This window comes from Lissotriton helveticus, chromosome 1_1 (assembly GCF_964261635.1).
Source record: "Lissotriton helveticus chromosome 1_1, aLisHel1.1, whole genome shotgun sequence".
Classification (NCBI taxonomy): domain Eukaryota; kingdom Metazoa; phylum Chordata; class Amphibia; order Caudata; family Salamandridae; genus Lissotriton; species Lissotriton helveticus.
In genome coordinates this window covers 1,287,904,564-1,287,930,620 of record NC_136057.1, presented here as the reverse complement: position 1 = coordinate 1,287,930,620, position 26,057 = coordinate 1,287,904,564, and the positions used below count along the sequence as shown (strand labels likewise).

Genomic DNA, 26,057 nt, shown 5'->3' with positions numbered 1-26,057 from the left:
ACAACTTAGAAAAATGCACTAAAGTGCATTTTTCCAAGTTTTTGCTATTTACCACGTAGTTAGACTTCGCGGTAAATAGCGGCCCCAGATTGCGAATTCGCAATTTTGAAATGGTTCATGCATTGCATTTAAGGAATCTCAAATTGAGATTCCTTAAATGCAAATAATCGCAATGTAGCGATTTCTAAAATTGCGATTTTTGCATTTGGGATGATGCATCCTAAATGCAAAAATACCGCTCGTAAAGGGCCAGCATCTCAGAATCTGGCCCTTTGCGAGCGGATTTTGGTTTGATGAATCTGGCCCATAGTCTTTTGCAGTGATTGTATTAACCAACTGAGATTACATAGGGTAGATAAGTGCATTTCCGACTGGCCCTTTAACTTCTGTTGTTACACGGTGTGTTTATTTAGTCTGTAAGCACTATTTTCTTTAACAAGTTTCTAATACTGCAGGCACGACTTGTTTTCCAGCAATATTCAGCACGCCATACGCGCTTTTAATTTCAAAGCAGCCCGGGACAATTTGGCCATTTCTTTGCAATGAAAAAGGTCTCTCATTTACGAGAGTTTGTGGAGACTTAGTACATTGCAAATATGTTTCACTTTAATGTCGACCGCGCCCCTTTCTTTAGATATGGCTCAACTCAACAAACAGATGATTTTTTTTTGTAAAAGGGTTCCATGCGACGCTTTCACATCATTGGCGCCCGTGCTCCTTTCTTCAGACGTGGCTCATCTAAAGGAGGGGGCGTGGCCAACATTAACATGAACGCGTGGCATGGGGCGCTTTCCCAAATTTGCGTTTGCACTGCAAGAGTTCTCGCTATTGCGAGAGTTTAAGCTATTGGCATTGTCATTTACAATGCCAATAGCTCAAACTCTCTTAAATGCTTGTTTCATTTAAGAAGTGTGTTACAATTTATATGTATTTTTATTCTTTTTTTGCATTTTTACAGCGCAAACTCGACCCGAAGGTATCAGAGCGCTTTACACGAGCACCAGTTGCATTACAGACAGACATATTAATTTTATGCCCAGGGATATTAAGTGATTTGCCCAGAATCGCAGGAGACTTGAGCCTCCTCCAGACTCGAACCTACTTCCCCAACTTCAAAGGCGGCCGCTCTAACCGTTAAGCCACATTTACACAAAGGTGACAAGCCAATAAAATAGTTATAGGTTATTGTATTCATTTTAGTCACTTATGTGGCCAAGACAAACCTACTGGCCCTGCATCATAGTTCGATATTTTTTAAACACTTCCGAAACTGCGAGTACACCTACGTTTGTACAACTGGTAGTAGTTGAGATATACACTCTTTTCATCCATGTACAGGATTCTAAAACTCTCACACCCTTAGGTGCTACCGCGCCCCCTCCCTCCTTGTAGTTTATTTATTTATTTATTTATTTTTTACATTTGTATGGCGCTACAGCTACCCAAAAAGGGTTTCCCGGCGCCTGTGACATTCAGTTCGATTGAAGGAGATGTGCTGAGTAGTGGTATTACTGCAGTTGTTTCTGGAACAACCAGGTTTTTACATGTTTCCGGAATTTCGTATAGCTTTCCTCTTTCCGAATATGCGGGGGGAGTGAGTTCCATAGAGTGGGTCCTCTGACAGCAAATGATTGCCCTCCAGTTCTTTGCAGTGTGAATCTCGGAACGGCGAAATTCGCTGCTGTTTGGGAGCGAAGGTATCTTGTTGGCAGGTAGGGGGAGGCCAAGGCTTGTAGGTGGCTGGGCGCAGTTTTGGTTTTAATCTTAAACATGTAACTCAGGGTTTTGAAGCTGATCCGATGTTCTATCCTGAGCCAGTGTAAATCATTCAGATGTTTTGATACTCTATCAAACTTTGGTATCCTGCACAGGAGTCGTGCAGCAGCATTTTGGATCATTTGGAGTCGTTTGATCACTGCTAGGTTTGAGCTCAAGTAGAGAATGTTTCCGTAGTCAATACGCGATGTTATTAATGCGTTGACTACGGTTTTTTGGGTGTTTTGGGGCAACATCCAAATGATTTTCTTCAACCATTTTATTATGGTGAAGCAGAGGCCAGCAACTTTATTTGCCTGCTGTTTCATCGACAAAGTATTGTCAATAATGACTCCTATGTTTCTTACTTGTGTGGCTGGGGGGGGAAGATTTCCCATCTCTGGTGCCCAATGTAAGGGGTTCCAAAGCTCTTTATTTCTTCCTAGTAGGAGGACCTCAGTTTTGTCCCCGTTTAACTTCAACTGGTTGGTGGTCATCCAGTTGAAGATTTCCTGAAGACCAGTTTTAAGTAAAGATGGGGCTGAGGGGTTTGACTCTGATAGGGAAAAGAGGATCTGAGAGTCGTCAGCGTATGACATTAAGGTTAGGCCTGCGCAGTCAGCTAGATCGGCCAGTGGTCTCAGGTATAAATTAAAAAACAGCGGGCTCAAGATGGAGCCCTGTGGGACTCCATAAGGGGCGGGGAACGTGTCTGAGCATGCAATACTGGATTTGATCTGGAAAGATCTGTCGGTTAGAAAGGACTTTATCCACTGTAGGGCATCTTTGCGGATGCCGTTTCTCTCTAGAGTGGCCAGGAGAGTTTTGTGTGATATGGTATCAAACGCCGCACTCAAATCTAAAAGAATGAGTGCGACTGTTTGACCCTCATCCAGAAACTTTCGAATTTTTTCCCTTACACCCAATAGAGCGGTCTCCGTTGAGTGTCCTGCTCGAAAACCTGATTGCGAAGGGTGGAGGAGGTTGTTATTCTCCGTAAAGGAAGTGAGGGCGGAATTAATGTGCCTTTCCATCAGTTTGGAAAATGCAGGGAGTAAAGATATGGGTCGATAATTCGATAAGACCGTGGGGTCGGCTGATGGTTTTTTCAATAGTGGGGTTACTATGGCGTGCTTCCAGCTTGACGGGACTGTGGAAGATAGGAGGGAAGCATTTAGCGTGTCTGCTATGGTGATCAAGGGAGTGGTGTCAAGTTGTTTTAGAAAACAGACCGGGAGAGGATCGCAGGGAGAGCCTGATGAAATGGACTTCAGGGACATTTTTAGGGAGTCCAAAGTTATAGGGGGCCATTTCTCGAGAGGGTTCATTTTCTCCGGTAGTATTAGGATATACTGCTCTGAACAGTTTTCCTGGGGTCTAGCAGTGATGTTAGTGACAATGTTTTCTATTTTGTCATTAAAGAACGTCGCCAGGTCTTGACATTGTTTTTTTGTTAACGGGGAGTTGTAGCCGTTGTTTGAGCACCTGCTAGATCCTTTACTGTGTTAAATAAGGTCTTCGTTTTGTTTGTGGCATTGTTGATGGTGTTTGCCACGTGAAGGGCCCGGGCTTTCATACAGGAGGAGTGATACGCATTTCTTGCCTTATTGTATATTGTCTTATTTTCATGGTTATAGTCTTTGCGCCATTTCCTTTCTAAAGCTTTACATTTAGATTTTTCAATTTTGAGAAGTTCATTAAACCAGGGGGCGGTGGAAATTTCATTTTGCCTCCGTTAAAGGAAGGCATTGGTTTACTGCTGTTTCTAACCACTGGTTGGTAGTTTTCGCTATATTTTCCACATTTTGGTCATGGGAGGGGATGCTAATTGTAAGTGCGTTGTTCAGTATGTTCATATCTAGTAATTTCCAATTTCTCATGGATTGCGCAGGCCAGGTAATATTTCTGGGAGGGAATGGTCTCGTTAGGCTAAAACTAACGAGATGGTGATCTGACCAGCATATAGGTCTGGTTTGGGTCCATTTTAAGTCAGGGATATTTGTAATAATAGGGTCTAATAAGTGTCCTGCCTTGTGCGTAGGACCGACATTGAGAAGTGATAGGTTTAGGGCAGTAAGATCGTCTACTTTATACTAGAGCAGCAGCCAGCAGAGCTTTAATATTTTAATGTGGACTGGCGTTCCAGCATAAAGATAGCGGCGGCCATCTTGTGAGTACACGTTCCCACACATTACATTTAATTTGTTAGTTCTTCGTTTGCCCGCAGATGCCTGCAGAGTTTTGTCACGCAAAGCAGTTAATTAAGTTTGCGAACTCCTGTCATATATACTTGGGGCAAGTTATGTGGTCGCCAAATACTGAAACGGGGTGCAACGTCATTTAGTGTATGGTCCCAATAAGGTCAGCAGCTGTCTCGGGGGCTCAGCGCAACTGAAAATAATAAATACTACAAGTTTCTTTATCGGGACGCCAGTTTTCCTTCGGTTCGCCGTGACGCTTTGTCTTCTTTCTATTGCTATGAACTGCAGTCTTCTTTCTATCGCCATTACGAAAACACCGGTTTCCCATAGTTCACCGCTGTGCAGTCATGGCTGGGGTCCTGAAAAAGGTAAATCTATGGAGGTCACACAGTTTTGTGTTGATGGTTTCTATTAGTGTCTTGTTTGGATGATAGGAGAGGTGCAGCAATGAAATAACCCGGTTTGAGGCGTAGGGCAGAGGCGCGGGCACTGAGTTGGGAATGGACGCGAGCGTATCAACAAGGACAGGCTCTGGGCGAAGTGCTAGAGAAGAGCAGATTGAAATCCAAGATAACAGAAGCGTGGGATACATAGGTAATGTGGACAGACAATAGGTGTGAGTGCGTGGTGCAAGGACAAACATTAGTTTTGCAGGATCACGTTAATTGGAGCGGGTGCAGGAGGTCAGTGACGAAAATGAGTGGGGCATGCAAGCAAGGTCAGGGAGCAGGACCGATCAGGATGCAGACCGAGGAGTGCGATGGCGATGTACAAGATCGTGGTATGGTTTAAGGAATGGGGGCTATAATTAGAGACCAGAGAAGGGTGGTGTGCAGAGACAAGAGCAGGGTGAAGGTCAGGAGTAGTGTCTGTGCATGGGTGTATGCAGAGGTTGGTGGTGGGTGCATAGTTGCCAACATTTAAAAGAAATTCCTGGGACACCACAGCTATCAATTACTTACTTGAAAAGTTACCACACCCACTGCCACAAAGCTCTGCCCACCATGCATAATTTAACTCTACCTACTTAAAATACTGTCACGGATTATCCCTTGCGTAATAAAATAAGCAATATGATGTTAGAGTTCATTCATTCATCCAGTCAAGACCGATAGCACCTTCCCAACTGGACAAAACTATCAATCTTAATCAGCACAGTGACCGATATTATTCACTCCCTTGCTCTCTTAGGACCAGCAGATGGCGCCCAGTGCAACAATGTTTTTGGGTGCCCCGTGACCTCCTTTTCCACGGCTCCCTACACAACCACTGGCCAACAGTGTCCCTCATCTCTCCATAATGCCTCTGTCACAAACATTTAATTTGTTTTATAGCGCTGCTCATACCAGTACAGGGTGTCAGAGCACTTATATCACAGTCACATTACGCAGAGACAATGAACCATAGGTGTGTAAATCAGTCTAGGAAATGTTAAATAAAAAATGAGGATTACAAGGTGTAGGAGTCACATGTCACAGATACTAGGAGGCAGTATATTTAAAGGGTGTTTTGTATGGAGAAGTAGAAACTCAGGTTTGAAACGTACCACAGTGGTTGGGGTTAGCTTTACTAATAAGAATGCATTGTACCCAAACTAATTCCTTTTAGCAACATTAGGTTCTGTGATATGCATGATACAGAAGACTTTGCAGCAGGCACAATTAAACCTCTGCGCTACTGTCGAGTCAAAGCTTGGAATAGACAAAACTCCGATCTCTCTCCAGGAAGAACATTAAACAACACAGTCACTGTTCATCACACAGAAATGCACTCTTGGTGTAGTTGATAATGCACATATTAGTATTGGTGGCAGGCGTTTTTCTTGTCCGCAAAGCAAACTTTGCACTATTTAATCGGCAGAGCTTATGCACTTATGTACAATGTGGGAGGTGTCTTAAAAAACAGGAAACTTTTATTAGTATTATAAAAACTAAGGAGGTTGTTTAACTAAACAAACTTTTCTGAAAGGAGAACAAGATAATTCTCAGACCGATATTAACCAAGCATGGGGCATACACTTTGGAAAGACCGTCAATAGCAGGTGCATTAACCTACTGAGCTATTAGCTTGATCTAGACAACATCACTACGTTAATGGCCAAAGCCTGTTCCACTTTGTTGAGTTACTAACAGATGACTGCTGGGCATAAGGCCTAGCACGTAAAGTAAGGATGGTGGGCCCTGGAAAACATGAAACCAGCTCCTCTGCATCACACACAGCACCATTTTAGGAAAGTCACCTTTGGTCACAGGCCTTTGTTTCTCCTAACTGCTGTAACAGTTGATCACGCTTAGAAACAGTATTGTGGTATATAAAACATGTAAAAGTGCAATTCCAGGATGTGTCCCTTAGCTGCAACAGTTGATAGCACTTAAGAATAGTAAGGCAGTGTGTGTGTGTATATATATATATATATATATATATATATATATATATATATAAACTACAAGTACCAATTCAGGGGCAGGTTTGCAAGCTCCAGGCAGTACTGTAGCCTTAGGAGGCATGTCTTCGAATCAGGTACTCACGAATAGGGGGTCTCTTCTTGACTACAGTCCCCCATCTCAGCACCTCGGTCGCAGCTGCTTCACCACTGCCTGTCTATCTACTCTCTTCCTCAACTCAGTCTTCCACCTCTGCACTGTTCCTCAGTGTCTGTCTCTCATCCTCTTCACTTCTGTTTTTAGGTCTCGCGCAGCGAAGACCTTATGTCGCCCGTTTTCGGGAATGTGGACAGGAGAGGGTGCACGAGCGCAGAGCTGCTCAGTTTTGACCTCGTGAGCGCGCACGGCGCCGTGCCCCTCTCCTGCCTCATTCCCTTGCGCAAACACTCACTCACGCATGCGCACATACACACACTGCATACACACACACGCGCGCACACGCACTTACACAGACACGCAGGCACCCAGACAGGCAACCCCCTCCTCCTCCCCCACAGTCACACACGCATACACACAGACTCCAAGACACACGCACGCTCACACACATACACAGCCAGCCGCCACGCGCGCGCCCACACATGCCCCCCCCCCCCGCCCTCGCAGGCCAGCCACAAAGCGAAGCCCCACTCACCGGCAGCAGGACTCTTCCTCCATTCTTCGGCACCGGGGCGCAGGGTAGGCTCCTGCCTGCTCCGGTGCTGCAACCAATCGCGGCTCTTCCGTGGGAGGCGGGGTAGGCTCCCGCCCTCCTACTGCCTGTTTCCGGTTGTCGCGCCTGCCTGACTTCCTGGTCGCAGGCCGGCAGAGTGACGGCGGTGATTTGCGGTATTTATTTATTTAGTTATTTATGCATTTTTATATAGCGCGGACTTTACCCGAAGGCGGTATTTTTTTTTCTGGCACTGATAGCTATGAGGACAAAGCTGCTTCATGGTCGGTAAATCTGATAAAAGTTTACACAGTCTCCCTTAGCCACGTCTAGTGCTCCATCCATGTGGGAAATGGATGTGGAGTCGATGCGGAGTTGCATGCAGAATGTATGTTGGGCCTGTATGTGTGAGCTTGTTGAGATTTGTCTGCAGTTATGCGGATTTCCTACCGAATGGCCTCCCTTCTGCACCCATTTACTAGTTTCCAAAGTGGGGACAGTGAGAAAACCAACTCTTATTGCTGCCCTGACAACACTAATCACTGGGTGCCCCATAAGGTGACACTGATGTAAAAATGCTAAAAACGAGTGAAACAGGCAAAGTGCTGTTGTCAAGTAAATGTAAATTGTAAATTGATACGTTAACTGGTGCTCATGCTGTTCTAGGCATTGCCAAGCTTTAGCACTGGTGCACTAGCCGGCGCCCGTGGCCTGTTCCCGCTGGGCAGATCGGTATTCCTTCCTTTTGGCATTCCCCCACCCGCCTGTCACCTCCTCCTTCGCACCTCTTTGTGAACTCTTCTCGGCTTTGAGATTACCGAGGAAGTGACGCGGGAGCGAGCCTCCTTGCAGAAGCTGCAGAACTGGGGACAGGAAGGTGCCTGAATTTATTCTCGCTGGGGGCTGCTGCTTTCCGACTGTACGTACACACCTGCCCTGTTGCAGCACAGGAAAAGTACAGCAGTTCAGTATCCACACACTTCACAGGAGGTGACATGGCAGTGCGAGGGGCAATGGGAGGGAGACTCTTTGTAACGGGTGGCTGCTGTCAAGAGTGCGAGTAACAGGTGCCTGTAGAGAAAGTGTGCAACTGGTGCTCTGAGAGGCGCAACAGAGGGACATGAATGAAAACGGCTGCTACCTGTTGGCCCCCAAGTCGTGTGAGGGATACCTAGGTCCAGTCATGAGTTCTTACCCAAGAGTACTTTGCATTCTGGGATTCATACTATCCGCCTTAACGTTGCTGACATTAGTTTACAAATGAGAGTATGTTAAGTGCTTTTATAAAACCCAGGACAGACTGATGGTGCCCAATGCTGGCAGGGGACTTTTTGGCTGCTATGAATACGCATGCTGTTTTTCATATCTGCTTGCTGACAGTCTTGTAGTATTTAATATAATATAAGCGTGCACATGCTCTGCTTTCTAGAAAGTCAAGCATTTGCAATGCCATAGGTCTCGCATTTGTGAGACTCATCTATTAGCATTGTAATGACAATGCCTTTTATTCATGTTTTATAAATCAAAACATAGATAAAAGGCATTGTCATTTACAATGCCAATAGCTCAAACTCACATCAATGCGAGACCTATTGCATTGCAAATGCTTGTTGAAAGGAAGTGGCCATTGTGTCGGGAAGGAGAATGCGCCTGGCAGACCCTCCGTATGCCCTTTTTCATAAAGAGTCAGAGCCCTCCCCTGAAATAGAAAGTTTGCTCCTTCCACGCGCAGGAACAGGAAAAGGGGGGGGGGGGGGGGTCAGGGCGGAGAGAGATACCCAAAAATGAATTGCAAATAAAGTAGGCCCGGGGCTCATAACTTCTATCAGCATAAGTGTACTGATGAATTTATGGATGTGGTTAGGTTAAGGAGGCATCTCAGTGGTGTGAGCGCCTGTGTGAAGCCTTAGGGCCACAAGTTTAACTTCCTCACTGGAAGAACTTGGCAGGGCTGGATGTGCAATTGCCAGGGCTGTCTGAATAGTTAATCACCCGGGAAAGTCTCTAACTTGCCCGGACTGTCCCAGCAAAAACGGGACAGGTTGCAGCTATGCGGGTGTCGTGCAGAAGCAGAGCGATGGGTGCAGGAACAGCAGACTGGTGAGGAGTGCAAGCAGAAACCGGAGCAGTGTGATGTGCAGGGAACGGTGACATGCAAGACAGTCATAATAGCTCTTCTCCTGCAGTGTTCTCACCATTATCCATACTAGAAGTGATTTTCCCTCATCAGATCCACTAAATCGGGATCTCTTATGGACCCCGCTCCCCGACAATCGCAATTCAGGTCACAGAAACTGTAGCTGCCTCCTTAACTAACATTTTCAACTCTGTTTAAACATGGTATTTTCCCCCACTGCGTGGAAAGAAGCTCCCATATTGCCCTTTTGAAAAAGTCAAATCTGTCTTGTCTTGTCTGATCTCAGTTGCTTGACGCCACCCAATTTGGATTTAGAGGCGTTCATAACACTGAATCCTCTCTGATCAAAACCACCGTAGGAATCCGGTCCATAGCTGACGATGGCGAAAATGCGGAGCTAATACTCCTCAATCTATCAACAGCCTTTGACACGGCGATCATAAGGTTTTGGTTGAGCGTCTTGGGGCTTTCAGGATGGAGGGGTCAGCGCTTAAACTACTAAAAATCCTTCTTGTGTGGAAGATCGCATGTGGTAGCTCTGGACCCATTTGTGGCTAAACCCTACTCACTGCCATGTTGGGGTCCCTCAGGGTTCTGCATGCAGCCCCACGCTGTTAAACATTTATGTTAAACCTCTTGCCTCTATCATCAGATTATTTGGGCTCAATCTTACCTCTTACCCAGAGAATACCCAAATTGTGGTGGCTTTTTTTGCTTTAAACAGCCAGGCAGGTTCAGTTTTTCATGACTGTATGATTGCCGAATGAATCGGAAGGAGTTAGAACGGTCTAAGACTAAACTAAGGTCATTGTGTTGGAAATTCCCCTTCCTTATGGACACTGTCATGTTGGCCAAAAGAATTTGGGTCCCTTCTTGTACCAGTGTCTAAGGGCAGACATCTGGGAGCGCTCATGGATAACAAGCTGACTTTTGGACTACAGGTTCTTGCAGTCACGTCCTCAACTTTTTTCCCCCCTAAGAATGATTAGAAATGTTTTTCCTTTCATTCCACTATCCTCCCAAAAAACAGTTATCACCGTTCTCATACTTTCCAAGATCGATTACTGTAATGCTCTATGTTTGAACATACAGCAGCACCATCTTAACAAGCTGCAGGTCCTGCAGAATGCAGCTGCCAGACTTTTAATTGGAATCCTAAACATCAATCAGTTGCACAAGCTATCAAATATCTCCACTGGCTGCCTGTCAGGCAACATATTACATTTAAAGCCCTCTGCCTTGCCCACAAAGCTCTACACTAAATTATGTCCAAGTTCCTTGGGCATTCATTTCAATGGTATGTTCCTGGAAGATGTTTAAGGTCTTCAGGTACCCATAAACTAATTGTCAAAAGGATTAAACAAACAAACTGGGGAGGTAGAGGTTTTGTGAACTCTACTACAAAGGAATGGAACGCACTCCCCCTGTCCATCAGGTCCATTCCGAACCGGTCACTGTTTAGGAAAAACATGGCTGTTCCCTAAGTAATTTTACTGTACTTGTCTATGCTTCCCATTGTGATAGCACCTTGACACCTTTGGGTATCTGTTTACGCTCTATAAATCTGATAACATAACAGTGCGCTTGAAGCAGGTTCCACCTGGGAATCATAGAGCAGATGCAGAATGAGCGGGGCAAGAACAGGAACTGTGGGGAGGTGGCATGAGTACGGTGCAAAGGAGGTACAATATGACGCACAATGAGAAGACACCGCAAAAGGTCGAAGGGTACTGTGATGGCAACAGCGGGATGTCCAGTTTTAGGTCTCAGTACAATAACAAGTACCATTGAGTTTGGTAACAATATACATCTGTTATTTCTACGCCATGATGCCCCGTTGCTGGGATGAACGTGCGCTTTACAAATACACATGTAATATTAACATGCTGGAAAAGATTTGCACTAACTGCGGGTGTTGGGGCAGGTGGGAGAGTAGAGTGAGAAGTATGTAGCACTGCATTCTACAGCAATACTCTGAGCCACTACTCTGCAACACTGCATTCTATGCCTCGGAACTCTATGGCACTCTACTCTGCATCACTCCACTCTTTACCACTGCACTCTGCAGCACTCCACTCTTTGCCTTTGCACTCTACATCACTATTTTGTATTCTGCATCCCTTTAGTCCGCACCACTCTATGCCACTGCACTCTTTGCCTCTCTACTCTGCACCACTGCACTCTACACCATATCACACCACTCTACTCAACTCTTCTCTACGCACCTGCACTCTACTATTCAACACTTAGGGCCTCATTAGGATGGCGGACGGACCAGCGTCCGTCCGCCACCCCCGAGGAAGAGGGACCGTCCGCATGGGCAGCGGCGGTCCCTCCATGCAAATTAGGATGTGACTGCCACCCTGGCGGTCACATCCTGGATCTTTAACCTTGCGGCGGGTGCTGCTTGAAGCAGCACCCGCCGCAAGGTTAAAAAAGCATGTTTCACATTTACATGCACAAAGCGGCAGGCACCGTGCCGTGCCTGCCGCTTTGAGCATGCAAATGCAGGGGGGTACCATAGGTACCCCCCATGTGCACCACCACCCCCTCCTTTACCCTGGGGGCCCGCAAGGGCCCCCAGAAGCAAAGGTCCACATGCTTTTCCACGGCGGAAAAACCGCCGTGGAAAAGCATGTTTACTCATGCTTCCTAATTTGGCTGACGGTGTCTTGCAGACACCGCCACCAAATAGCCCGGCAAAACCCGCGGATCAGCGGCGGACGGGCCTGTCGTCCGCTGCTGGTCCCACCACATTCCCACCGCCATCCTAATCTGGCGGTGGTTGTTTGATGCGGCCGCGGCGGTGAATCCGCATCCTCCGGGCCGGCGGTGGCTTCCGTGGGCCCGGAGGATGCGGATTCACCGCCATCCTAATGAGGCCCTATATTCTGCACCACCACATTCTACGATGCTGCATTGTTTGCCCCTGAATTCTATGGTGATGCACTCTACGCCACTATATTGTGCAACACTGTCCACCAATGCACTCTACGACACTCAGTTGTATGCCACTCTACACGACTCCACTCTATTAGACTCCAATGCATGACACTCTATGCCACTCCACTCTACAATACTCTACTACACTCTTCGCCATTCCACTCTATGCCACTCACCACTAAACCATTAACTTTTAGCCATGCTGAACAGCAGCCACAGGCTTATTGGTCTTGCAAATGCTTTTTTTTTTTTTGACCCGATGACTGGCTTAGTCCATGTAGACTTTGTAAGCATGCAACTAGCGAAGAAAGGATAAAAAAAATGCATTGTCCATAGGAGGACAAAAGATGAAAGATTCATAACAAGAACCCTGGATTTCCTGAGCGTTAGGCATTCATTAGGCCTCTATAGAGTGAATGTGTCCTGCATAAAGTGATGAGTGCTAGCTGGTTGTGATGCTGAACTGCTTGGTATGCCTTTCTGATGCACTGTACTTAGTGTGATTGCCAAGGTGTACAGCACTGTGAATAGGGTATAATGTGCACCTAATGCATGCCTGGGCTAAGATGAGGGCATCAATTCAGGGTTGTTGTAAAAAGGAGGTTTAACTTCCCGTGTGCAGGATCTTACCTGAATAATCGGATTGTTGGACTACTGATGGTTTATCTGGGTCTATAGAGTAAAGTAATTAGGATAAATGAAATTAAAACAGTTATAACACCTATTGTGGGTGTAAAAGAATGTCATATAAAACTGGTTGGAAGCAGTCCTTTTTGGGTTAAATGCTCAACGTTTGAGACTTGCAGAGTTACATTTTTTTTAGCTTTTTGCACCAAATAATAGTGTGTATATCTGTAAAGTCATCAGTCATTCCCTGTCTTCTGGTACCATCCCTTCAGAAAAGGGGCATTGTCATGCCACTCCTAAGAAACCAGGCCTCCAACTGGCTATTTTGGAGAACTATCTCTTCCTCACTGTCCTACAGGCCTTTCTAAAGCGATGGTGAAACACGTTGAAAAGTGACTGTCTATTTACTTTGAGGTCCAGTGTGTTTTGGATTGGGTTCAGGCAAGTTTTCATTCCAGGTGCAGCATTGAGGCTTGGGCATTAGCTGTTTTGAATGATATACTGTCGATGATGAAGGTGGACAAGGTTGCTTTTTGTTATTAGATCTGTCTGGTTCATTTGATGCAAGCAACCATGAGGTTTTGGTCAGCAGTCTAGTCTCAGTCTGGTTGACCGGATCTTCTCTTGGCTGATTCATGTCCTTTTCATGTATGCTCTACCAGACAGTGCAAGCTGTCTGTTGGTGAGACCTACTGTCTTTTTACAGCGGACTTGGACACTGCCCATTGCTAAACAGCGGTTAGTTTTATGTAGGCCTAAACAATAAATTCCGTTCCGCTTGCGGAATTTGGGTAATTTTGCGTTCTGCGGAGAACGCGAAATTGCCCAAAATTCTGTGTTCGGAGACTTCGCGAAATTTTTTGCTTGTTTGCGTTCTCAAAATGTGTGTGCGCGAGATATTTCACCCTGAGCACGCAAACAGCAATTACGAACAGGAAAAAAGCATTGCGAACAAGCAATTCTGCGTATTCCCAGATATTTTTTCAGTTTCGCAGAGATTTGCATAACGCAATTCCGCCCACCCCTAGATTTATTGTCACTTTCATTTGCTTGCTCTTTATTTGTCAGCTTGAGTGAGCATTACTCTCTCTGTTGTGTTTTTCCCTACCCTGGAGCATGTATGCATTACTTGTGTCCTTCCACTGCTCACTTCTGTAGCACTATTTTTTTGTTTTCGGTAAGCACTACACAAGAGTGCATGTGTTTTCCAGCTCTCTCCCTTATGTACTTCTGTTCCTCCGTCCTCTGCATTCAGTGTTGCCCTTTCTCAGCCATTTGCTTCTCACTGCCTCTTGTGTGTTGTGGTCACCCTCATAAACGTTTGCCCCTTCGTGTGCTTTCCACCAACATATCCACATTCCTCTCTAGACAGTGTGCTTCTCTTCCCCCCCTCTGCTCTACTGTCTTCACTCATCTGTTGCTTCGCCTATAAATTCCGTATTACTCCCCCTCACACCTTTTGTGTTGAAGCAACCACATGTTTGTTTGCTCCTGCTCCCCACACCTATACTGCTTTCCTCCCCATGCCTCGAAAAAAGAAAAAACACTTTTGCACTCATCCAAAAAAAGATTTACTGATCTAACTGTGATGGGGGCACACTTGTTATTTTGGATGTGCATGCGTGTTGCACGCCCTTACAAATTGACACCGATAGACAAGTCATAGCGATTTTGTTTATACAATAGGTTCCAAAGGCGAGACCTATTGGTCTTGCCAATGTTTAAGTTTGGCATCACCACTCTTACCATACGTTGTGGGTAGCAGAAAAAGCACTTTAAAGAGCACTACTTAGAGATGGATTTTGGCTCCGCCCAGATTTTAATTTCTTTGACTACAGATTGTTTTAACAACAATGACAAACCCTCGTGGCAGAAGATTTGCACTTTATGGATCCTTGTTAAGCTGTATATTGTTTTGCCGACTGTAATTTTGCATATGTCATTTTATGACTACATACAAAATTACTATATAATTATAGTATATATCTATGAGAGTATAATGATAGTTGCCATGTGTGAAAGCTTAAGTTGAATACAGTAGGCCTCAGTTGGGTATGGTGACAAGCCAGTGATCAAGGTTTTCGGCCTGATTGATTCATTGAAAAAAGTTATGTTATAGGTCTAATTTTCAATTGTGAAATGTGTGTCAGTAGGAGTAGGCCTGACTTGGATATTGTGAAAATCATGTTAAAACAATATGCTTTTAATAGTGGATTGGTATTATGTGCAAATTATAGTTACTTTAAGGCGTGTGTTCTAGTTATTTGAGATCACTAAAATGCACCAGTTACAGTTATTTTGTTAGTTTAAAACGATATGTTTAAACTGTCTTTCTCATCTATAATGTAATTTTAACCTTTTTATCAGTAAGTTACTTTTTTCTTTTTTTTTAAATGTTAAAGTAATATAATTTCTAACTAAATTGTCACTTTAACCTTTGTTTTTTACCATTAAATTTCTATGTTTGTTTTGATTGTAAAGTAAGATATCCATCACCATGTGCAGTGTGGTGTTGGAACCAGGGCCTGGCTTGGTGTTGGGAGCAGGGCCTGACCTGGAGCCAGGACCTGTGCCCAACCCCCTAAGTGCACTGTACTTCTAGTAGGGTACACCCTTTGGCTGTGTGCAGATTGAGGTTGGGCACAACGTCTGGGCTGTGCAAGGCCCTGTACGAAACCCCCTCGGCTGTGCATGGCTGACTGTGTGATGTAACAATATGTGTGTCATTTTAAGTTAGGCAGAACTATTGGTTTTGTCAAAGGGTTAGTGGTGCCAATTGGCTTGTCCCTATCATGGGATAAACACAGCAATGTGTGAATTTATAAAAATATACATTTGATTATAGACACTGGGAAAAGCAAACCTCCTCAGCTAAAATCAAGTTGGATGTTTGTTGGACTTTCATGAGTATCCTGCAAACTCAGCCGTCCGGATGTACAACGTTTTCGAACTTTAATTTCTGAAAAACTACTGAATGTATTTATACCAAATCACTGAAAGCACACATTCTGGACTCCGATTTAGCTTTCTGCCGAATTTGGAGTCATTCCATTTAGCCGTATTTGGAGTTTCGCTGTTCAATTTTTCTATTGGAATTGCATGGGGAATTTGCGATTTGGGACTCGCCTCCCTATTTTCTTAGCTTATGCTTTGACAGAACACCACAAAACTTTCAAAGATGGAGTCAGGTGGATAAACTTTTTTTATTTTTGGAGTTTTATTGGAAAGTCTTATGAAGATTCGGCAAACAGTGCCAAAGTTATAAGCAAACCAAAACATCTCTTCTTATGATAACCAGGTCCTTACTATACCTGCATAGTTTCGACTGCCACTGTGTGATATATGTTGTCGAGAGATAGCAAATTTTTTATATCTTGGGATTCCCTAAATCCAATAACATCCGCTATCTAGGAATCATGTGTGTGGCATAAGTCCTAGTTTAGTGGTAATGCCATATTGTGTTGATTTCTGGAGGATGTACTAAATTGGGAGGCAACCTTCCCACCCCGGCCTACAATTGGTGTTCTCCACCAGAGGAAATGTAAAGTGGAGGAAATTCCACCTGTCAAAGCAAAAGCAGACCTGGAAACTAGCATGTGGAAATAAGCAGACAAGAATGATGCGTCTCCCTTTATCTACCATTCATAAGCTGTGTATACTAGGTGTTTTAGCATAGTCTCATCTTATAGTGGTTTATCCTGACTAATGATATGAAGTGGAAATTTATGTAGCCCAGTGATCCAAAAAGGCCAGTTTTATTGCCTTGGAGACATTCTTTCATAAAAAGCTAAATACTTCTAAACCATGTAACAGTACGTGCTCATTGTTACTTTGGATGCATGCTTGCCTTTCTCTTTAAACAGTTTTTGATGTCATTTGTGCTTTTAACACATGTAGTAAACATGAATCTGTGTGTTTTGTAATCTTTACTGCCATTTTACTCTTCCCATTCACAAAGTGATTTGTCCTAAAATGTAATTTTTTAAATTTCTTTTGCATTGAACAAATATAAGCAATGCATGCTGCATTTACACGATTAAATTAATAAATTAATGCTTATTTATTTTTAATATATATGTATTTTTTCCTTTGCAGACAACTGGATTAGTTGGTCTCGCAGTCGCCCATAACCCTCACGAGGTATGAGAGGACATAATTGTGTCTAACAGGATAAACCTATTGTGTGTCCTCAATTGATTAATCCCGTTTAGAGATTTTTTTAATTTACATGTGCTCTCTTTGGCATATTTCGCATATACCAAATTGATAGTTCACTTGTTAAGGTGTACCTTCACTAAAATTGAAGGTAGCTAAAATGATTACTGTATTAAATCGAATTTTATCTTTGATGTTCTATCAATGTTTGTTTTGCAGTGACAAGTCCTGTAAGGATAGCTAATAATTAATTGATAGACTGCCTTAGGACGGTAAAGCTGAAACATTTGGTTTGTTTCACATGTCATGGATCTGAATTTATTTTATCACTTTATTGTAGTGCTGTGAAATGTTACAACAGTCATAAATTAAACAACTGAATAAGAATGCAAAAACCTGCTTAAATTGAAAATTCCTTTTTAAGACATCTTGAGTAGGTCATGTTTTTTTCATTTTATTGTATCCTTCTATCAATCATTCCTAAACTGTTGAGAATTCCTAGTTTAGACTGGTACGTTGTCACTATTCACAAGTTATTTTCTCTCAGACTGGATAAGGGGTGAAAAGATTATCCATTACCATACGAGGAGCAGTGTTTGTGATTGGGTGCTTTCCCCTGGATATATTTTTATAAGAGTATGTGCTCAGATGCTTAGAACGGGCATTAGAAGGCCTTCCTGCAGATAGGTTCTTGCTGTTATGATTTACATTGCAAACTGACTGACTACTCCCAATACTGAAATGCTCAACCCGAGACGAAACCCTTTTTAATCCATTCTGAAGACCAGGGCCACCTTGGAAGTAATGTTGGTATCTCAATTATCTCAGTAGAATTAAGTGCAGAAAACACAAGCACTTATAAAAATTATGGGTCCCCAAACTTAACAGAAGGACCTTTTGTGGATCAGTCATGAATAACTGTGTCTCTAATGCACAGCAACTGTCGTTGGTGGCATGTGCATCAGAGGAATGCAAGCTTCTCTGAACCACCTGGACGTTTAAATTGAGTTAAAATCATGCTCCTTCAAAGAAGAGGAACCAATGAAAGAATAAAAGGATAAGTGCACAGGTTGCCAGTCTCTGCGTCATGTCTATTGGGTGGACAGAACAGGAACTTTTTGATACTCGATTTTATTGGGTTTTAACAAGGTGAAAAACCATCACACATAATTTCCACACATCTTAGCATATACAGTTTAGGTATTCAAAGCGACCCACCCCTCAAACCAATATATATCTCTTTTGCATACTAGCTTAACAAACCCAGCCATTTTTCCCATATCCTTCTGTGTTTAGTTGGCACCCCCGAGCTTCATATACCGGTTGTTCTTGTGCGGCACTCCAGTCCTTTGCGCCACTGGGAAATCGTGGGTGGGATGGGATTTTTCCAGTTCCGCAATGTCCCACTTGGTCACCATGGTATCCACTCCCGTACCTCCTATGCCTTCCATCACCCCCAAGAGCAAGGTTCGGTAAATAAGGGGGACCTCCCAGACCAGGACCCCAGCCAACTCTGCAACCACCTGTGTCCGGTATCTTGTTAGGACCTTGCAGGACCATGTCCTGTGATAAGTCTGCGGGTGTACCTGCGCATTGTGGGCAACTTGGGTTCTGTAGGTATCTTGCCCAGTGAAGCCTAGCAGGAGTGAGATATGCACAGTGAATATAGTAGAACTGGATCAACCTTAATCTTTCTGAGATAGTGATCACTCCTCCGGAAGCTGGGGATCACGGTTCGATCCCCGGCACCGGCGGCAGATTAGCCCAGCACCATGTGACTCTGGGCAATAGCTTGCTTAATCTTCCCGACGCCCCCCAGCGCCTAGAGACCCTAATGGGTGATTGTGCGCTTTACAAATGTGGATATTATTATTATTTATTATCACTCGGGGGGGGGGGAGGGGGGAGGCAAAAGGGCGTCCCACCAATCCTCGTCCTCCATGGGACCCAATCAACACTTCCATCAGGACCGTACCTGATCATGTGTATTGGGTTATTAACCAGGGCCAGTAAATCTGAGACCCCCCTCCCCAGGGCTCCAATGAGGAGCTTGGTTTCTAAGGGGCTGAATTCTGGGAGTGTGGTACCTGTGAGTATGAGCAGAGTAAGGGCGTGTCGGAGCTGTAGGTATTTATAGAACTAAGTGGCATTGGGGGCTTATGGACCCTGTTGGGCTTGAAAGGTACGGATATGTCCTCCCTTCCACACATCTCTGATCTGGGAAATGGCAATAAGGTCCTACTTTTGGAACCCTGCTAGGGCCACCATGCCTCCCATCCATGTACATCACCACAATGATATCTGGAGTGTAAGTTTGGTGTCCCATTGAGTGTACTGCTGTGCTGACCACCAAGCTAGGAGGACCGTTGTAGTTACAGTCTGAATTGTATAGGGGATTGGTGACTGGTAGAGCATCGCTTGAACCTGTGAGAACGAGAGGCTTTCCAGCTTTAGTTGGTAGGCTGGGCCCGAACCCCCCCCCAAGAGAACCAGTCGTTAATTACCAGGAGCCCCGTTGCGACATAGTAAAGGAAGAGTTTGCTCGTTCCCATTCCACAGTCGTATGGAGCTTTCTAACAGTGGGTCAGCGCCACCCTTGGTCTAGAGTTTCCCCAGAGGAACAATGTTGTTAGTTTGTCTAAGGAGCTAAACCACTACAGGGCTCAAAAAGTCAAAAAAAGGAACTAGTCCTGCAGGACTAGTATCTTGAAAAATCTCCTTGAGCTAACTCCAACCTACTTGACCTCCGTCTCTGAAAGCGGAGCAAATGTGACAAGATAACAAGATTTAAAGGCATCTTTATTGCTCGTTACCTTTGTGAGTAATAAAAATGCCTTTAAATCTTGTTATCTTGTCACATTTGCTCCGTTTCCACAGACAGAGGACAAAAGTTAGTTTGTCTTTCTACTCAACAGAAAGGGCGAGTAAAAGCAGCTAGACCTCGTTAAATTTATCTCGCATATGTGAGTGGTGAAGTGGATTTTTCGAGCCTTGCACTAGTGCGGGAGATGAAGCGGGTGATTCTGCAGCATATAGAGGAAGCGCAGGAGTATCGTCATTTTGTGCAAGGCCATTTTCCCCATCTGGTTCAGTGGAAGGGTCTGCCACTTCGCAGGTCATCTTTGGATTTCTTTACTAATGGGGTCAGGTTGAGGGACCAGGTCAGTTCCGGGTGGATCGCTAACCAGATCCCAAGGTATCGGAAACTGAGGAGTCTAAAGTGAATGCTTGACTTCTATTCTATACATTCCCTTGAGGTGTGAAGGGGAACCAGAACCGATTTGACTGGAGTGAGCCTCAGACCCGACGCCTCCTCAAAGAGTTCTAGGAGGCTAAGACATTGGGGGTCAGTACGGGCAGGATCCGTCATAAACAAGAGAGCATCATCCGCATATAGGGCAATTCGCTCTTAATGAGAGGAGCTCCAACTCCATCTTTGGATCTGGGCATCGCATCAAATGATTAGGGCTAGTGGCTCTACTGCCAGAGCAAAAAGCAGTGGTGACAGGTGGCAACCCTGTCTTATCTCCCGTCGAATCGGGAAGTCCTGCCAGAGAACCCCGTTGATAAATACTCAGGCCGATAGATTAGAATATAGTACTAACACCAGCCCCCTGAAGTATAGGTCAATGCAGCCTACCCTCCATGTAGCGCCAATCCACCGTATTAAAGACTTTCTCGAAGTCTTTCAAGAGCAGGGCCTAATACAGTGGCAGGAGGTGTCGATATGCCAGTACCACATGTAGATACCTTAGGCAGTGCCTCGTACTGCGACGAGGCATGAATCCACATTGATCGGGATGTATTAAGGTGGCGAGAACGTGTTGAGGTGGGTGGCGAGGATTGTGGCGTAGGTTTTGACTTTACTGTTAATAAGTGAGATCGGTCGGTAGTTCGACAGGAAGTGGACAGTGGATTTGCTTTGGGTTTGTCTTGAGGGAAATCTCCTCGTTCTACCGCCTCCCCGTAAAGGGTCTGTAGGTGTGGCACCAGGATCTCCCTAAATGCAGGGTAGTACTCTGCAGGATAACCGTCTGGCCCCAGCGTGATGGGCTAATCCAGTACCTGGGCGTCGATCTCCGACAGCTATGGGAGCAGGGCATTTCGGAAGAAGGCAGAGCAGTCTCCTGTGTCTGGGGCACGGGTGTTGGAATAGAGTATTTTGCAATACACTGCAAACGTCTGGGCTATTGCCTCTGATTTCCGCTGAGTACACCTTTCAGCGTCCACGATCTCGAGAATTATTCCATTAGGTAAGGGTCGGGATGCCAGGCAATATAAGAGTTTACAGTTTTTATCCCCCTATCCGTAGGCTCTGGCCGTGGAAGCTCTCCACATTTGCTTAGCCGATTCTAGGGAGGCATAGCGAATTTCCTTGTGTATGAGCTTGAGTTGGTGGGACTCAGTGTCTTCATCCTTTACGCCCAAAGCATGCTCTAGGCGGGAGAGGCGTTCCTCCTGGAATCGGTGCATTGCTTTGACAAATCCTTTGGCAAAGCCTCGGATGGTGGCTTTACCGGCCACCCATAGTGTACCTGGTGATCCAACTGAACCCTCGTTACGTTGGAAGTATTGCCTAAGTTCTACTCTCAGGGCCTTTTTGCAATTCTTGTGTTGGAGGAACCAGGCATTAAGCCGCCAGATAGGGTGTGTGTGTCAGCGGGACCCCCACCCAGAGGGGTAGGGGCTAGTGGTCGGAAATCCCCCAGACGAGTGGTCGGACGTTTTTCACCAGGTGGCAGTCGGGTGGGCATAAACACCATGTCTATACAGGAGTATGTGGTGGGCCGCCCATGTGTGGGTGTTTTGGTGGAACTGGGGATTCTATGTTCTCCAGACATCACAGAGCCTAAACTGGGAGGCCCAGTCCAATAGTCGCCAGGCACCTGAGCACCGACCATGGGAAGGGACCACAGTAGTGTCGCTGGCAGGTCCATGACTGCATTGAAGTCACCACAGATCACTGTCCCTGGGGTAGAGACGACATTAAAGTTGTAATGTCTCGGAGGGATGTCTGTAGGAGTGCTGGAGGCATTTAGACCGTAATCGGATTCAGGGTGTGCCCTCCCATCCTCTTTGTGAGGGCTAAGAAGCATCACTGGGGATTCAGGATGTACCGGGGGAGACTGTGAAAGGAAGAGAGCGGCGAAGAAGAATAGGAACTCCACTCGAGCAGTGATTTCCCAGCTGGTGGGTTTCTTGCAGCACGAGGATCCCGGGGGCTGAACGTTGCGCCAACTTCAGGACTGCAGCACATTACAACTTGTCCAAGAGTCCATTGGCGTTCCAGGAGAGGATGCGCAAGGACTCCAGGACGGTGTCACTGATATTACTCCTAGGAGGGCAGTGACTGCTGGGTCTGGGTGCCCGTGGGTCTGTGCGCATTAGGTCTGCAGGTGGAGATTATTGACTCTTCACTGCTGTGTGGTCAATGAATGAGAAATAAGGTCCATGTGTGTCTGGTATAGTAACAAACTGAACATCATGCAGAAACATGAAGAAAGTTCCCTGAACAATCCTCCCAACCATCCCCCTCCCCATACTTCTTTCCCTGAAGCATCTGTCTCCCTAATAATAACAGTTCTAACAGGTGTAACCATTGTGGTTGGAGGACAAAGTGGTGGAGCCCTTCTTGTTGTAGGATTTAAGGAGTCTGAGAAGTTTAGGATATTAAGGTTCCTTGAGGCTGTCACAGGGCCTTATCTTTGTGTCTGTGAGTTTTGCTCTAGGTCTGTTTCTCCAGATTCATTTGGTGGTGGGGTCGGAGACCCCTTCCGACATGCCTCCCAGGATGGTTTGAGCTCCTCTGACAGTCTGCTCTGTCTTCTTTCGGCAAGGGATGCAGATGTGCTTCTCCCCGTTAGTCCTGGTGATACTGATGGTTTTCATGGTGTGTTGTGACCCCTCCGAGACCGAATGCGCCACTGCTGCAGTTTTGGTGCTTTACTCTGCATGGTGTCGGTGCTGCCTCTTGTCGGGGACACAACAGTTATGCTCTGCAGGGCCATTGTCTTTCCTCAGGGTCCCACAACCATGCCGCTTCCGGGGTTTGGAAAAAGGGACTTTTGTTGTTGAGGATTACCCTAAGGAGGTAGGGAACAGGAGTTGGTAGGTTAGGTTAAGCACCTGTAGTTTCTGTTTGAGTGCAGTAAAGGATCGCCTCAGTGCCTGCACTTCTTTCGTATAGTCTGGGAAGATTATCAGGTTGCTCCCTTAGCAGGAGAGGTGGGGGTGAGAGCGAACCTCTTGCAATATGGCATCTCTATCCTTGAAATTGAGGACGCATGCTATAATTGGTCTGTGCAGGGCCCCAGGAGGCGGTATGGGTTCCAGGGCACTGTGTTCTCGTTCCTCCACCATGAACCATGTGGAGAGGTGCTATGGGGGCATCCATGTCTTGATCCAGTTCTCTGTGAAGGGGAGGCCTGGACGGGTTCCGTCCCCTCTGGAATGCCCACAAAGCAAAGATTGTTCCTACAGGAACAATTCTTAGCATCTTCCGCTCTTCAATGGATCTTAGCCATGTGGGGCAACAGCTGCGATACCTAACCTTTCACTGTCGCCATTTTATCCTCCCTGCCGGATGAGCGCCACATCCACAAGCACCTCCCCTAAATTATTCTCCGAGTCCTTTGAGGCTGATTATCAGTGGTATATTGCTCCATGCGGTTTTGTGAGGGAGGTGGCTTCATCACCTTGTTTTTACCCATGGTTTTGCACTCAGGCTCCTTGCCTTTCCTCTATGGTGGGGTTGGGTGTCTCCTCAGAGTCAGCAACACCCAGTGTCTGGTGCGTCCGGTGCCTCCTTGAACAAGCCAACGGACTCTAGAAGGGGTCTCCCTTCACATCTGCGCTGGCACCTGGCATCTCCCACAACCGCCTCACTTGTGCATATGTTTTGTAGTCGGCTGCTCCTCAAAGCCTCCTCCAGGTGGCCCAGCAGGAGGCCAGGTGGGACTGCTATCGCTGTTCTTTTGTGGAGCCCTACCTTCCCTGGGCTGGGTCAACTTTAGGTTTAGCGGGGGTTCGAAGTCCCACTGCCAGGTTTGATGTTTGGGAGAAGGAGAGTGAGAGGAGAGGGTGTCGGCACTTGTCACCGCTAATCTGGTTTACAAAGCAGTCGGTTTAGAGGCTGCGCTCCTCACATTGACGGCCTTCCAGATATGTGGCCGAGCACCGTGACCGTTTCCGCAGTGCCGGTGGAGTTCTCGTAGGCCCCAGAGAGTCCTCTCACTCTGGGCCAGGCATTCTACTGATCAGTTCCAGCAGCTCTGCCATGGCCGAAGGAGGTTGAGGCAGCCTGGTAGGTCTTGCTGGCAAACTGTGCACTTCGCAGGCCCTCTGGGTCAAGGCCAGATTTTAGATGTCGATCTTGCAGGCCTTGGGCATTCTCTCCCCTGGGAGGCAGACAGGCCCCAGACCGACGTCTTCTGCTCAGGTCTCGGTCGTGGGACGTTGCAGCAATCTCATCCGTTTCATATTAAGGTGGGCAGCTGTTCCCTGGGCAGAGTCCCGGAGGGCCCGTGCCGCAGTCTCCAGTCCTTTCCCTCCCAGGGGGCTGCCATTTTGCATGGGGATGTCCCAGTGGCTAAGTCTGGGATGATCTCTCCAGGGCTAGGCTCCAGGATTACCGCCAGTTAGCCATCAGCGGGTACGGTAACTATCAATCAAGTCTAGATGTCCTGAGAGTAGTGGGGATTCGAGCTGATGACTGAGGGGTCCAGAGCACTCTTGGAGTGCAACCACCATCTTGTCGCCCCCACAGAACAGGAACTTATATGGCGGTTTGGTGATACACTAGTAAAGGTTGGAGCTCATGCATGTGTAATAATTATTCGGTTGAAAGGCTTCAAAATTAATTTGAAGTGTTTTTTTTTTTTTTATTTAGAAACAAACTTTTACTCTTCTGCCCAGCTAGAGTAGTCTGTTCGAAATCAGTTGGGAAGAAGGGAGAGCAAGGACTAAGAGTATCAAAATCACCTGAAAGACAGTTTACCTTCGTGCCGCTCCTTACAACTACTTTAAACCATAATTTCACTATATAAATATGAGTGGACAGAAGTTGTTTCATAATGTCCGTTCTTCAGGTTGCTTGTTGTAAGACTATGTGAAAGAACGGGGAACTGAGAATGTATCACCTTTTGTCCAGAGTATTCACATTTTGTGTGAGATCTAAGTTTACTAAATGATTTCAGTAGCATAGGTCAAACAAGCATTGGCAAAGCCAATGGGTCTAACCTACACAAGAGCTATTGGCTTTACCAATATGTTTTAGCCATGTTGTATACCAACGTGGCTGCTGTTCTACATGGAGACTGGACTGGAGTGGAGTGGCATAGGGTAGAGTTAAGTGGTGAGGAGTGGAGTGGAGTGGCGCGGAGTGTAGTGGCGTGGAGTCAAGTAGAGTTCAGTGCAGAAAGTGCATTGTTGCAGAGCAGACTGTTGTAGAGTGCAGTGGTGTAGAGTGCTGAAAGTACATTTGTGTAGAGTAGAGTATAGTGGCGTAGAGTGAAGTGGTGCAGAGTAGATTTGCATGGAGTGCAGCGACAGAATTAAATGGCATGGTGTAGCTTAGAGTGCAGTCTTATAGTGTGGATTAGAGTGCAGTGGCGGAGAGTGTAGTGGTGCATAGCAGGGTAGAGTGCATTGGCGTAGTGGCGTACAGTAGAGATGCATCTATTGAAGTGGCTTAGAGTGGAGTGATGCAGAGTACAGTACATTGATGTGGAGTGGGGTAAAGTGTAGTGTGCGTGGTGTGGTAGTGCACAGTCATTACAGACAACATACCTTCAATTGAAATGACCATTACATTTGCACAGACATACAGTTTTACTGACAAAATTATACAGCGCACACACAATGTGTGGAAATGTCATCACTTAGAGTATTGATTTGTTTTGATCGTATTAAAATATTTGTTTCCACCACAATTCAGATTTACCCAAAACACTTGCTTAATTTATGCTTTCCTTACTAATATCTACATAGTCAATTTACAGACATTTAAATGATTTGTGCTAGGAAAAAAATAACGTTGCACAGCACTCCCGATTAGCCAGCATGATTGTCACATAAATCCTCTCACTTAAAAGTTTGAGAAAGAAAAGTAAACACCAAGCTCCCTGGAAGACTGAGTCTGACACTTT

At 45.7% G+C, this 26,057-nt stretch overlaps 1 protein-coding gene across 1 annotated transcript in view; it reads left to right on the top strand.

Annotated features, from left to right (window-relative positions):
* Positions 1-4,241: 4,241 nt before the first annotated feature.
* The window catches only part of NDUFA5 (NADH:ubiquinone oxidoreductase subunit A5), an 81,394-nt gene continuing 59,578 nt past the window's right edge, over positions 4,242-26,057 (top strand). The window contains exons 1-2 of the mRNA XM_078680888.1: positions 4,242-4,324; positions 16,852-16,896. Coding sequence (XP_078537014.1) covers positions 4,304-4,324; positions 16,852-16,896 — 66 coding nt within the window. The 5' untranslated portion in view covers positions 4,242-4,303. The remainder of the gene's footprint in view (positions 4,325-16,851; positions 16,897-26,057) is intronic.